We start from the raw sequence: 15,062 nt of genomic DNA, 5'->3' as shown, positions 1-15,062 counted from the left end.
TAATTTTTGTCTCCTTTATCTTTTGTTATTTGAACACGTGTAAAATGTGTTAAATTATTCTTTACTTTTCACAGCTAGGAAGTTTCAGAGTAAACTTACGAGTTAGAATGCGAAACTGGCACACAACTTGTCTTTCTGTGGAAATAATTTCAGCTTTTCTCATGTTACTCAGTGCAGCTAGTACACAAACACATCTCTTTCATCTAGACTTAGTGGTCTTTTGAACAAAAGCTGGCAGTTTAATCTTGGTGTGTATGCTAAAGCCAGGATGTTGTGCTCACTCAAGTCTGTAACCCCTTCTCGCTTTTCAGTAACAGGTGAAACCTCCCAACTGAGAAGAGGGTCCTTTTGCTACCTCCAGCACAAGCTCAGGACAGACACACTTTATTACAGCTTGGAAGAATTTTTTTTCTATAGGAAGTGTGAGAAGACCTCAAGTATTTCAGGACCTGTAGATGAGTGCAGGGTAGAAACAACTCTCCTTTGACCATCGTTAGTAGTATGAGGAAGGACCTGAAGTACACACTGCAGAGCATGAGATGCTGGGGTTAGCTGAAGTAAAGCTCTGCCCGGTGTAATGAAGGACACAAAAAGCCTGTGGTTGTTACAAAGTTTGAAGTTATGTATGGTCCATACCTGGTCTTCCCACATGCTTTTTGTGGTAGATAACTTTTTTGCACTTACATGCTTTAGCCCCAATTCAGCAGATGTCTGCAGATGGCCACATCAATTAGTTGTATTATGGACTATATGCACAGTTACAGAAGTATCAGCAATGCTGTATATGGAAATGAGTTTTGTAAAACCTTATTAATCTGAAATATCTGATTGTCAAAATCAAGGCTTATGAATTATCAGTTCTTTTTATGTCTTTTTGTAGGCCAAACATTGCATTTAAATACTTAGCAGTTTCACTGTGCCAGCTGTGCAGGTTGCAGTGTGCTTGTTGGATTCCATAGATACATCCTGCATTGAACCTATTCCACTGGAATTTGCCTTCAAAACTTGAAAATGTTTAGGTTGCTGTTAAGTCAAGCTGAAGTGCTACAGAAAGAAAAATGTGTCCTCAGTGTTAAGATTTCAGGAAATTCCTTGCTCTTTGTGGACAAGGGAGTGTGATACGGTATGAACTTCTGGTAGCCCTTCTCACATCTGGTTGCATTAAATTTTGAGACTCAGGATTCGGTGATGACAGAAAAGCTACTGCATGCTTTCCCAGTGTGTACCCTGGGAGAGCCAGAGGTATTACTTAATCCAGTTTCAACATGACTGCACTGCCTTTCAGCACCCCCTTGAACTCTGCCCAGATGTGCCAGTTGGTTGATGCATAAATGATCTGTTGTGCAATGAAAACAGCTCTTACTAGGCAGTTCAAGTTCTTAGGAAGTTAAAGAAGATACTAATTATATGTAACAGTCTTCTCTATAGAAAGGTGGCTTCCAATGGAGTATCTATGGGAAATAAAGCATGCTAGCTTGGTATCTTGCTCCTATTTTAAAAGCTGGCAACGTACCACAGAGGGTACCAGGAATGATTGTGTTAATCAGCTTTTTTGCATCAAGGAGCCACTCAGCTTCTTTTATTTTTCAATGTTTGGGGGTATTTGCAAGAAAAAAACGGAAAAAAAAAAGAGTTTATCATGTTTAAAATCTTTTGTTTTGGCAGAACCATTGTTTTGGGGGTAACAAGGAAAAGTATGATGACAAAGCTAGTCCAGTGTCTTTTCTGTGACTGCTGACAGTAAGGAGCAGATCCCTGGTAGGTGGTTGGCTCTTGAATTATTTTGTATAGTTGTTGGTAAATGTCTTTCTTCAGACTGAGTTTGAACAACAGGTATAGGGACAAATTCCCCTGTCAAACCATTCTTTTCCTCTCCTTCTCCAGTATTTTATTTCATATAGACAAGAGAGAAACTGTTTACTAACATCTTAGCTGATCCTGCCTCCCTGCTTCAACTCTTAGAAAAGACCCAAGTGTCAGAGAAATAGTATTTTTTTCGCCTTTTCCTCTTTTCTGCTGTTGCTGCCAGGGTTTGTTCCCACTTGTGAGCGAGTGACGCAGGGAGGACAGAGAGGGAGGGGGAGGAGTTCTGACTTGCTGAGCAAATACGTCCAGGCCTATTAATCTGAACTGATACCTGGTAGAAAAAAATCACGGATGAAGCAAGTGGCTAACAATGGCTCACTCAAAGACTCTCTTAGTGCTGGAAAACTTTATAGCTGGTAAATTTGTTCCTTCTTCCTCCTACATAGACTCCTATAATCCATCCACTGGAGAGGTCTATTGCAGGGTGCCAGACAGTGGCAAAGAAGAGGTGAGTACTATCCAAATGTACAAAGAAATGGAAGTATGAAATGCACATAACATTAACATTTTGAGTGGGAGAGGCTGAAGGTGAGAGAACAGGAAAATGGTGAAGACTTTAATGCCTAAATGAGTAAGTTCTTGATTGTATTGCAACATTGTGTGATCTACTGCTGTGGCAGTGAATACTGTTATTTTTTTTCACATTTTGCTGTTAGAAAGTCACAGGCTGGATCCTAGGCTAGTATAAATCAACCAAGCTTCAGTAACTGCAGTAGAGCTCCTTCACCTCAAGTGGGATATGTCTTGTACATAAGTTAACAATAATGCTTGGACTGGCAGTGTGGAAGAGAGAAAAGAGTTCTTGATCTCCCATGTGAATAAAACTACAGGCAGTGTGTACAACTAAATATGTTCTCTCTTGTTGTCTTGATGATTTTCAGCTGTCATTTAAAAAGATTTTTGGCTTGCTCATTCTTCCCTGAGGATGGTAAGAAGCTTCCAGACCTCCCTGGTTTTAGTATTAGCAGTTGGATATTAGGTGGAGGGGCTGAAGTGGGTGTGATGAGTGTACATTGCCTCATAACATAATCCTTTCCCTGCAGCACTGCAGTGTTTCCCAGTATGATCAATGTTTCCTGGTACCTTGTGTGTGTTCAGGATGTGTATGGATGGGCAATGGGGCTTTCATTTGGGGAGCTGCAGTTTGATTGATGCTGCTTCCTAAGGGACCTACAAGTGTGTGTCTAACAATGCTTCAGATTTACTGAAGAGAGAAGCAACTAGAAAAGCTTGGATAACACAAAGGGCTTGGAAAAGATGAGTAGTGTACAGTATTTTCAAAAGGTTTTTTAAAACAAACTGCCACTGTGTATAGCTATTCACTCGCATGTCAGTCCTGTTGACATCTTTTCTCTTTGCTTCTCTCAGCAGAAACCTTTGCACTTTAATCTCAACTGGGTAAATAATTGCTAGATGCTGATGACCAAGGGTTAAAGAGTAACAGGTTGCATTTGCTAGAACACATCTTAGTTAGTTCATTCCAACTCTAATTATGTCTTAAAAGACTTCTCTTTGATGTGCGGGTGCAAATATTGCTGTGCATTCATTTGCAAAATGATTAAAACTAGAGAGGTGTGAGAATGAGCAGCCTAAAAAAATAGGCTGCTGGCCATTCTGGAGCTGTAGTTCTAATACATGTTGTTCAGCTTTCTGAGGCAGTGGTTGTGTGTAGCAGTGGGAATCTAGGGAGAACACCCATAAAGCCTGCAAGTTCTTTATTTCTGCTTTTAGACAACTGCACAAGGTCAGGCTCTGCAAAGCTGGCACCCCTAGTGACTGATGGAATATGCTGCCAAAGAAAGTGCAATCAGATACAAGTTAGAGGGTATCCGGGGATTTCAAAATAAGCTTCTGGACCCAGGTTCAACAGAGAACTTGAGATACTGGTTTCTAGCAAGGCTCAATGTCCTGTTGGATTTTTTTTTCTTCTTTAATTTTAATGGAGGGTTTCAAGTCAGAATGGGGACAGGCACGATTCTGTTGGTGATGCCAGAATTTAATACTAGGTCAGCTGAAGGGGCCATTTAAGCCAGTTTCTGCCAAAAACAGAAAATGTTTTTTTCAGGGGTTAATTTGTCCCCTAGCTAGATGTCTTAAATTCCAAGTGGCATCACCAAAGCAGGCTGACCAGGTGCTCTGTATCTTCAAAAGACAAGCTGGTGAGGACTAATCATTTCTGGCAAACATCTCCCTAAAAAAAATTAAAAAAAAATTCTCTGCTTTAAAGAACCTCAATCCAGTGCATCATCCACTGGGAAATCAAACATCAAGTTATGAGGGCATTTTGGAGTATTTTGGTATCAACCTTTTACAATAGTTCTGGATTGTATATTCTTTCTCTGTCTTGTGTAGAAGAGGAAAGCAGAAGGAAGTGTTTCAGACATACGAGTTCATAGTTGAATTCCTATGCATGTTTTCTTTATGGCTCAACTTTCTTTGCTGCTTTTTGGTAGTCAAACTAAGTAACTGTTTAACCTTTGCATGCCCACTTCCTTCTGCTGTGTAAATCTGCCTCCTGTTTTTCCTCTTGCCTTTTTTTAGATCAATCTAGTACCACTTCATTCCTTCCTTTGCTTATTTTCTTTTCTGTTGTCTGTGAAAATGTGACATCTTCCTTATTCTAAACCCACCAGATGGTTAAAAATGCAGATAGCCTGAATGGCACTCTAGCCCTCTCTTGATGCATCCAGCACCTGGTGGAAAAAGCTGATGAGGAGAGGACAGATGAGAAGCAGCACCACAATGGCACCTAATGACTGAAGGGTGGAAGAACAAGTTAATTAATCAGGGTGGTATGGTTTCACAGAAGGTGAACCTTTTCAGTGTAGGGTGCCATCTGCACCTGGCTTGCTCAAAAAGCTGCAGTTCCCCTTTCCCAGGGCTGCTTTGGCCTTGCTCCAGTGGGTCAGTGGTTGACAACCTGCTGAGTAGTAGGTTGTTGAGCTACAGTCGAAAGAGTTTGAGCTTGGCTAGTCATCTGTGTGCCCTTGTGAGAGTTATCTGTTCCCCCCATGGCCTCCATACCACCATACCATCGTTCTGGCCCTCAAACTCTGGTCCTTATATTTAGGGAGACTTTTTATATGCGGGGGGGGGGGGGGGGGGGGGGGGGGTGGAAAGGACTTCCACATGCTTCAACTTCTGTGCTCTCATTATTAAACATTGGAGTGCCTATAAATTATTTTGTGATGGTTTTTATAACACCCATTACAATCTGAGCAAAAAATATGGGAAACTAACAAAGACAGCTTTTGCTAAAAGCCCACTTTGATCCCTATGTTAAATGTTGGAAGCCATTATGAAATGATACACAGGAAGCATAAAAAAGGGCATAAGTCTGTAAATTAAAAAATAGAAGGAAGCTGGTGAATGTCTTTAGACTGGTAAAAAACATTGAGAAGGAACTGCTTATAAATCAATAGATGCAGGTAACTTTCATTTAAGAGCCCAGACGAAAAGACTGATGGACATTTTGGTGAATTTTAATCCTTTGAAGCCTAGTCTGCTTCAGAAAAGTGCTGGTATTTTGCTACTATTCAGAAAGGCCAAGCTGAAGGACCATTCAGTAGTTACCTACAGCTCAGGCAAAATACTAGCAAGACTGGTATGCATCTGTATAAAATGTATATAATGATCTTTCATATCTGCAGACTTTGCTGGGTATCTGATAAGAGAACTGACCAAACCCTGAGAGTTTTAGAAAGGATCAGATTTTTTATTTTATTTCATTTGAGGGCCTTAACAAGTTTCTAGCTGTGATCAAGTAATATTAAACATCTTCTTTAAGTGTCTAGGCCAAGTGCTGGGTCCTGCACTTTGGTCACAACAATCCCAGGCAATTCTCTAGTCTTGGGGAAGTGTGGCTGGAAAGCTGCTCAGTGGAAAAGGACCTGGGGGTGCTGGTTGCCAAGTAGCTGAACATGAGCCAGCAGTGTGCCCAGGTGGCCAAGAAAGCCAACAGCATCCTGGCCTGCATCAGGAATAGTGAGGCCAGCAGGAGTAGGGAAGTGATTGTGCCCCTGTACTCTGCACTGGTGAGACCACACCTTGAATACTGTGTTCAGTTCTGGGTCCCTCACTACAAGAAGGACATTGAGATGATGGAGTAAGACCAGAGAAGGCCAACCAAGCTGGTGAAGGGGCTAGATAGTAAGTCCTGTGAGGAGTAGCTGAGGGAACTGGGATTGTTTAGTTTGGAGAAGAGGAGGCTGAGAGAAGACTTTCTTGCTCTCAACAGCTCCCTGAACGTCATTGCTCAGTATGGCTGAAGTTGCAGATTGTAGATATTTAGATTGAGGCTGCATTTGCTCTGGGACATTTCCCCCCACTTGCTGGTGCCAGTTGACAAGTCTGGCATTTCCCCCAGGCCTGGAGGGTTGCCCACAACTTGCTGGATGGTAGAGAAAAATTATGAGTTACAGTGAAATAGAGTATGGAGCAAATAAACTGTCTGGAATTACGGGATTGCAAATTGAGAAGATAAAAATGAAGAAGCTATCAATTGTCACAAGTCTGAAGAGATGCAGTCTTCCTAACAACGTCATCTGGATTATTAGCCTCCTAAATATGAGCTCATCTGCTGATTGTTCAATATTCTTTCTGAGGCTTTCTATTAGAATTCACCACTCCTCTTTGGTGTTTTTTAGGTGGAAGCTGCTGTCAAAGCTGCCAAAGCTGCCTTCCCAGTTTGGTCCTCAAAAAGCCCATTGGAAAGATCTCAGATCTTGAACAAATTGGCAGACCTGATTGAACATGACCTGGAAGCGTTTGCTCAAGCTGAGTCAAAGGATCAGGGTAAAAATTTGAACTGCTGATTTCAAATGTAGAGTGTCTTGCTCAACATTGAATTAGGTCCAATTTTTTAGTATGATACGAGCTGGTGGTGCAAACTGGAGCTGATGTGCATGAACTTTGCAGAAATCTCTAATTTTTTATTTCTGGGGCATTCTGGCTTTACAGAATTGCTGACTTTTACTTCAGTTGTTAGATACTTGGAGTGCAATCATATGGGGGAGCTGTTGTCATTGACCGTGGTTGCACTGTGCTAGGGATCACCTGGGTGCAGGACGAAAAAGATTTGCCAACAACCGTGCCAAGCAGCTGTCACAGTAAAGCTGAAAGCACCGTTTCTGCCCATGATAACACAGCAGTGTGTTTGTTTTGGTTTCAGGAAAAACGATTACGTTTGCTAGAACCGTGGACATCCCTCGGGCCGTGTACAACTTCCGATTCTTTGCCTCTTCCATCCTTCATCACACAACAGAGTGCACTGAGATGCCAGCCATGGGCTGTGTGCACTACACCTCGAGGGCACCTGTGGGAGTTGGTACGGGGCTCCTAAAACACTGGAGAGCTTGGCAGAGTGTCTGGCTCAGCGAAGAAAGAGGGTGTTTCAAAAGCATTTGTTGATCATGTGCCAAGCACGAGTAGTCTGCTAAAGCACAAACAGCTTCATGTAAAATCAGTTGTGCTACTTCGTGGTAAAAAGAGTAGGCCTTAAAAAGCATCTTTTTTAACCTGGTAGCTTTCACCCTCAAGATACTGCTAGTGTTTTGCATGTGGGTCTGATGGCGTGAGTGTTACTGCTATGGATCGGCGAGGCGTTCAGAAGAAGCACTGAGCTGCTGCTCCTGCGGGGAGAGCTGGATTCTCCTCACCTTTGGGGGAGCAGGAGTAGCTTGCAACGTGTCATCTCAGCCTGTGACCGCGGTGCACGGAGGCGCGTAAATCGCCTTTAGCTGGGAACTGCTGGGCGCAGCCACTAGGTGCTGCTGATGCTGCAGAAATAAATGGCTGGGCTGAGCTGACGAGTGATGGAGCCCTAATGATGCCATGACCGGGTGTTTTAACTAAATATAAATGAGTGGTTCACGTTCACGCTTGAATTATTTAAAAAAATAAAATTAACTAACCTGCAGAACCTATTTTAAAATTTTTATGAGCATGGAGAACGTGCATACTTCTTTTAAAATTACTCTCAAAAGGAAAAGTCACTCACTGCATCTGCTCCATCACACAGTGAGAAATCCTGTGGCCTTTGTGAGCAATCCCACCCAACAATTAGATATTATTTTCCATTATTTCCATAAAATATGTAGGGTGAAAGTGTGTGCCCAAAGGAAGTAACTGAAAAAATTCTGGTCATTCACTGATTTGTGGAAACAGCAGTTTGAACACTGATAAACTTTGGCACTCTTCAGTTAGGCTAAAATTTATCAGGAAAAGATGCACTGCATATTATGCATGCTCTTGTTTGTATTAAAATTTGAAAGAAGAACAACTCCAAAGAGCGAGAGAAAGCACATGTGATTTGAGCTAACTCACATTGCCTTAACTAGCTGACACAGAATGTTACCACGGACCAGTTGATTACAGTTTTTTTTGTGGCTAACCTTGCACTAATGTTCCTAGAAAACACAAAAAGTGGTTGTGAAGATAAGATTCTGCCTTGAAGAAGCAGCAAAACTTACTCAGAGAGTTCCGCTGGTCACCTTCAGGATAAATTCCACAAATCTTTTTAAATTGTCAGCCTCTGAGAAATATTTCTAGCTGCAAATGTATTGTACAGGTGTTTGGAAAGAAAAGCCATAGCTAAATTCCCTTAAGAAATCTGAATTGGTGAGTAACTGCTTGAGGTTAGGGAATTGAGTTTTGTCTCCCAGCAGCCTGAACTCCTTGTCTTTTGGTTTTTAGCGGGTTTAATCAGTCCCTGGAATTTGCCACTGTATTTGTTGACCTGGAAGATAGCTCCTGCCATTGCATGTGGGAATACTGTGGTTGCCAAGCCAAGTGAGATGACATCAGTCACAGCTTGGATGATGTGCAAACTTTTGGAGAAAGCAGGTAAGTCCTGTAGCATGCTAGGGAGGGGGAATGTGGTGGGTACACTTGCCTATGTTACACATTTTCTTTTTGTTGTAGAAATCAGAAAGTGCTCAAAGAATTTGGGAAGGACTTTGCTGTAGCTAAATGTGGCACTGGAGAATAAAAAGCTCTCCTGACCTCATACTATCCCATCTCCCCACTTCAGCTGTTGCCCAATTTTTCCCACTGTTCTCTCACAAAAAGTCTTTCTGTGCCTCCATTCCCCCTCCTGCACTCCACTTAAGGGTGTCCTAAGACTGTGATGCCAGCAGAGGAGCTATGAGGGCATGAGCAAGTGAGAAGCAGCTCTTGGTGGCTGTGTTGTGGCTGTGTTTGGGGAACTACTAAGGAAAACTGGGAGGACAACTGCTTCTTCCCTTGCTGACTGAAGACTGAGTCTCTTATGAATTGAGGTCAGGCAAGCTTGAATGATCAGTGGAATTGATTTTCTCTTTTACCTTTTGACCCCCGGAGTCATGATGCATTTCAGCTGCTAAGGGTCAGTTTTGACACCCTAAAGCTGCTGGTAATTTTCTAACTTCAGAGACCAAACACAGCGAAGTGGAACCCGAAGGGCAAGGCAGGGGGGGTACCACGACTGTGTGCCTTTCTTCCCATCAGGAGTGCCCCAGGGAGTGGTGAACGTGGTGTTCGGAAGAGGCTCCAAGGCGGGAGAAGCCCTGGTCTGCCACCCCGAGGTGCCCCTGATCTCCTTCACGGGCAGCACGCTGACAGCCCAGCGGATCACGGAGAGGAGCGCTCCCCACTGCAAGCGGCTGTCGCTGGAGCTGGGCGGCAAAAACCCTGCCATCATCTTCGACGACGCTGACTTGACCCAGTGCATCCCCACCACCCTCAGGTCCAGCTTTGCCAACCAGGTGCCTCCCACCTCTCTAGCATGTAACCCCTGTTTGCAGGAGGAGCTGTGTGTGTGTGTGTCTGCTGGGTGTGTGTGTGTGCGCGCGCGCACATGTGCACGTGCCTTTGGATCCAGATCCTCAGTTGTCAAGGTCTGTTGCAAGATTTGGTGTTGTAGGCAAACTATACATAGAAAAATGTGCAAAAAGTTAATAATTCCACAAGCAGGGAAACAAAAGAATAAAGGGCTCTTCCTACCACTCTCCATTGGAAAGTTACAAGGTGTCATTATCCCTCTCAAAATAGATAAATTACTTATCCTTCCAGAAAGCAGCTGTTTCAAATACCATCTGCTGATTTGCTGGAGTTCAATTAGGAGACTCCCCCCAGAATTCTCTAAATGTTCCCCTTCTCCCATCACCACCCTCAGGAGAGATCACCAAAGCCATGAAACTGTGTAGGGCAAATGTTCAGAAAAATAGCTTAGTATCAAAAAGGATTTATCAGGAAATTAAGACAGAGGTTATTGGGCATTGGGAATCACATTTCCTACAAAAAATGCTGGAGAAGAAAACATGTAATGAAGGAAAAATCACATTTATTTGCATCACTGACTGTACAATCCTGTTATTGCTGTTTTGTCCTTTCCCTTTTAATCTGGAAAAACTCCTACTTTGCGGTGTTGGCAAATGTAGTTTGCACTCCTTAGGATGCACAGACACAAGTCTTGTTATGGGATGTGACTCTCAATGCTCGTCAATCGTAGTAGTATTGCTGGTTTTCTTGTTTGTTTCGTTTTGGCAGGGAGAGATCTGCCTCTGCACCTCCAGGATCTTTGTTCAGAGGGGTATATACAGTGAGTTTCTGAAGAGGTTTGTGGCAGAAGCAAAGAAATGGAAGGTTGGGAACCCCTCAGATCCTACAGTTGACGTGGGAGCACTAATAAGTAAAGAGCATCTAGAAAAGGTGATGTTACCTAGAGTTTACATTATCTCATCTCATCTTCTAGAGGGCTGTGATAGGTAACTTCAGAGGTGTATCAAAAGGACCGAGTCCTCTCCAGGATTAGCTCTGAAGGATGATGATTCAAAGCCATTATAAGGAATCTTTTTGATAAAGTTTCTTTTGCCTGTGGCCTGGGATCTTGTGATTACTCCAGAAAAACCATCTCCATGGGAAAAATAATTTAAAATTACAAACAATATTTTTTTCCCACTTGAACAGAAATAATTAAAAAAAAATTAATCTGAATTCTGAATTTATATTCTGAATATTAGAGTTCAGCAACATTTCCATGGTTTTTAATATTGCATTTGCTGAGATCAATTATTTGCCTAATAAGGTAATTAGCAAGGTAGAAGTTTTCTTTTTATAGCAGTCTTTGTCAAATGCTGGGGAGTATAAGACAGAGTTTCCTAGGACTCCTTGCAGCAATTTGGAGTTGTGTATGTGTAGAGGGAAGGTGAGATGGTGCGCAGTGAAATAGAGTCTGCTTTAGTTGCTTACATGAAGTGCATTTTTATGATGTCAGACAGAATTCAGGAGACTAGATGGTCACATCCCAGACCTATCTTACACTATAAGCAGGGAGCAGACTGAAAACCGGAGTAAAAGGTAAATGTTTGTCATGGTTCTCCAGGCCTGTTCAGAAGTCCAGTGGCAGAAACCCCCACTTCCCCAGGTCCTCGGTCTGTGGCACCACAGAGGGCTTCCAAGTCTAACCTACCCTGGTGGTTAAAAGAATAAAGAAGAAGAAACCCAGTGGTATCTCTGTGGTGTTTCTATAGGGAGAGAAACCAGGCAATGATATCAGAGCAGTAGAAACAGATCAATAGCGTATTATGTGTGTTCAAGGTAGCATGTGATAGCAGCAGCCATGGAAACAGATTTAATTATTTATTGATGAGGTTTTCTATAGCATTCATGGCTTCATCATCCCAGTGGCATGTTAACATTTAAAAACCCTGTTTGTGAGGTGGGAAAATATTACTGATCCCTTCAAGTAAATGAGTGAACTGCAGCATTGAATATGTGGCAAACTGTCTTCCTGGAGGAAGGAAGAGAGGCTCTGGGACCACTTGTGTTTTCACCAGGGGCCTTGCCCTTTTGAGAATACTTAGTGAGAAGGGCCAGTGATGTTGCCTTCTAGGCTAGTGAGTGGAGAAAGAGAAAGGTTATTTTACAACAAGAAATAGCCAGTTTTACTTTCACAGAAGCATAACAAAAAAAACCCTAAGGAATGGCCTCTGTAAGGAGGGAAGTAAAGGCAGTGTGGTCCATTTTTTAGATACTCAGGAGCTCCAGTTGGTGTGCCCAGACGGGAGAGGTGGACCCTCAGAATTTGGTATCCTTTAGCAGTCTTTTTTTTCCTGCTGCTTCCTCAGGTAAGGAGCTATGTGAAGAAAGCACAAGCCGAAGGAGCCAGGGTCCTCTGTGGAGAAGGAGTGGATTCCTTGGCTCTCCCAGCTGACAACCAGAAAGGCTATTTCATGTTGCCCACAGTTATTGCTGAAGTCAAGGATGAATCTTGTTGCATGCAAGAAGAGATCTTTGGGCCTGTGACATGTGTGGTAGCATTTGATACGGAAGAAGAAGTGATTGAAAGAGCCAATGGTGTGAAATACGGCTTGGCAGCCACTGTGTGGTCCAGCAACGTGGGACGTGTTCATCGGGTGGCACAAAGGCTACAGTCTGGACTGGTGTGGACCAACTGCTGGCTTGTTAGAGATCTGAACTTGCCATTTGGTGGGATGAAAGCCTCAGGCATAGGAAGGGAGGGAGCAAAGGATTCCTATGAGTTCTTCACTGAGGTCAAAACCATCACAATAAAGCACTGAGATGACAATGGAAGTATGTTAGGGTAAAATAAATGACAGTAATTTGTGTTACAGTAGATCCTGGAACACAGGCTGCTGTTACAGCTGTCTTTTTCTTGAATTGTCATCAAGGTGACAGCTGAAAATAGTAATCCCAAATGCTAATGTTGAATTCAGCCTTTCATGTTAAATGATAAGTTCAGTTCAGACTCCACAACTAACCCAACCCAAGCCAAGTGATTTGCATATCTTAAGGATCCTGAAGCATTTTGAGTATTCCTGTCTCAAAAATCTCCCCCTCTAAAACAGACTGGAGAAGGGACAATATATGAACCTATGTACCTATGGCTGGTGAATTACCTTGAGGGACAAAATGGCAAGCACACTGTGAGGCTGGTAGTATAATGAGAATCAGCCTGTTTCCACTACAAGCAGGATGTTCCATGTACCAATCCATATTGCACTTCACTGCTATCAGGCAAGGACTAATGCTGTTGCACAGTAAATGCCCAAGGCACTACCTTTAATCTTTGGAGTCATGAAATTCTGATGGTATACATGGACAATAAATGTTTCAATGATGACCTGTTTTGTGGTATGCAGAGGAACCATCCTGAGACTTGATCTTTAACTGTTCTGAAAGCACAGCCTTTCATCTCTTCTAGGCCTCAGTAAAGGTGTTTTTCACATCCGTGCACAAAGATTTGACTACATCATAAACAGTGTCATTCCTTATTAATAGAGACTGGAAGTGACTCCTAGGAGAACTAACTGTTGGAAATGTTTGTGACCAAAATGTAAAACCACTGGCAACTTTACCTTACTCGTTTACAGAGCTTTTCTTTTTTTTTCAATCACGTATCTCGCAAACTTATTCACATTCTACAAGAAAAGAAATAAATGGCTACACTGCTATTGAATTTTGACAGCAGCCCTTCTTGCTTTGTTTCCTAAGTTTTGAGCTGAATTTCACAGGAAACAAAGATACATGAAGTTTCATAAATGCCTGTATTGTGAGGAGATCTAATGAGTCACTGGGATATTTTTTCAGGGCTGTTGGGCAAAAAAAAAAAAAAGGTACCTCTAAAATACTAAAAAAGTTGATGAAAAATTATTACTGATGGGACTTGAAAGGATGGAGTAGCAAATTGCTCTTCTGCTGCTCTGCACACCAAAAATACAGAAAGAGGAAAGTTTATAGAAAATCGAATTTTATTTTCTGTACAGTTTATAACATATTTAGGGGAGTGGAGCAATGATATACAGGGCTGTATTACCTTATAAAACTATTGTAGACAGTCTTAGAGAAGTCTTTAGGCATTGAATACTAATCAATACCTTTATTTTGATATTTCTAATTAAGACAAACTTTTTGCATAGTGTACCTTTCAAGAGTATACTTTTCAGAGAGGATTTACTATTTCTTTCCAGAGTATGGCCAAACTAATGCTGCCATTTGCACTTCTCTTAGTAAAAATAAAAATGCCAATGGGGTGTTTTAAATTACAGTTGCAGAAAGGCAGTCTTTCCTCTAAGTGCTTTTTGGTGAAAGCAGTCACTGGAATAAATAGTGGCAGTATTGTCCTCACCTTGGGTGAGTCACACTGGGGCCTTGAGGTCTGGGAGTGGGGGATGCAACCCATCTCCCCCTTCCCAGATGTCACTCTAGTGTGAGTTGTGCACCAGCAGCATTTGATTCGTGTCCTCTGTTGGCTGAAAAGCTGTATTTCTCTTTCAGGAGGCTTTTTGAAAATAATTTGTACCCCGGAGCTGAGGCCCAAGTGTGTGATGAACCTTGAAATCTCTGGATCCAATCCAGCTGCAGGGCAGACCTAGCAGGGCAGGCAGGCTGGCTACATGGTCATCTGATGGATTTGAAACAACTACCCCCAACTGGAGATGAGTTAAGGAAGTACACAAAAATTTTAAGCTTAGTGAATCGATCTGTTCTGAAGAAGCACAAACATTTTATTGTATTTTAAAACTCTGCCTAGGTCCATTCACGACCACGTGGTGGCAGCAGAACACCTGTGTTGGTTTTTTTCATCCCCCAGTCAATCATTTTGCTGGGAGGGGAATGGATGTCTATATCAGTGCATGTTTCATTCTGCCAATTTATTTTATTCTAAAAATATTTATTTATTTTTTTTCCACAAGTCCTGTTTGTAAGAGCAAAATAACCTAAAAGCTGTGACATGCTTTGTTAATTTGGAGAACAGGCATTTTCAGCAACAGCAGATGTGATATTACACAGTTAGTAGATTTGGATGGATTCCTTCCTGCACCTGGATCTGGTCTAGGTTCAGTTTTAATGAGCTGAATTTTCTTTCAGATGTTGATTTTGGCTTGTTGTTAGATGTGATAGGAGGCTTCTCTATGTATTTTATGTACATGATATGAAAGCCTGCATCTCATTTATGCATTTCTGGCCCAAGATATCCAAGGTATTTTATAGAGAGGTGGAATGGTAGGTGGGGAGGGGACAGAGCTCTGCAGCACCCCCAGATGAAGGGCATGGAGATGATGAATCCAGGTCCAGCATAGCTCTGGAGGTTTCTCCCTGTGTCCAGCACATCAGAGGGGTGAGTTAGGTCTGCTGGTGCTAATGTTGGTGCTTACTTTTTGGGCAGGAGGAAGAGCCTGTGTGAAGATAGAAAA

General features: G+C 42.3%; 1 protein-coding gene across 3 annotated transcripts; it reads left to right on the top strand.

Annotated features, from left to right (window-relative positions):
* The first annotated feature begins 2,135 nt into the window (after positions 1 to 2,135).
* ALDH8A1 (aldehyde dehydrogenase 8 family, member A1) lies at positions 2,136 to 12,425 on the top strand. Of its 3 annotated transcripts, XM_009999140.1 has the most exons (7): positions 2,136 to 2,314; positions 6,513 to 6,660; positions 7,037 to 7,192; positions 8,560 to 8,709; positions 9,352 to 9,608; positions 10,393 to 10,554; positions 11,973 to 12,425. In XM_009999140.1, exons 1-7 carry the CDS (start codon positions 2,177 to 2,179, stop codon positions 12,423 to 12,425), a joined length of 1,464 nt encoding a protein of 487 aa, XP_009997442.1. In that variant the 5' UTR covers positions 2,136 to 2,176. The 3 variants fall into 3 exon arrangements, with proteins under 3 accessions (XP_009997442.1, XP_009997444.1, XP_009997443.1); XM_009999142.1 differs by lacking the exon at positions 10,393 to 10,554; XM_009999141.1 differs by lacking the exon at positions 8,560 to 8,709 and having other exon boundaries at positions 2,170 to 2,314.
* The last annotated feature ends 2,637 nt before the right edge of the window (positions 12,426 to 15,062 follow it).

Source organism: Chaetura pelagica, unplaced genomic scaffold (assembly GCF_000747805.2).
Source record: "Chaetura pelagica isolate M959 unplaced genomic scaffold, ChaPel_1.0 scaffold90, whole genome shotgun sequence".
Classification (NCBI taxonomy): domain Eukaryota; kingdom Metazoa; phylum Chordata; class Aves; order Apodiformes; family Apodidae; genus Chaetura; species Chaetura pelagica.
Note: the sequence above shows the minus strand (reverse complement) of the source record. Positions and strands in the feature narration are given on the sequence as shown.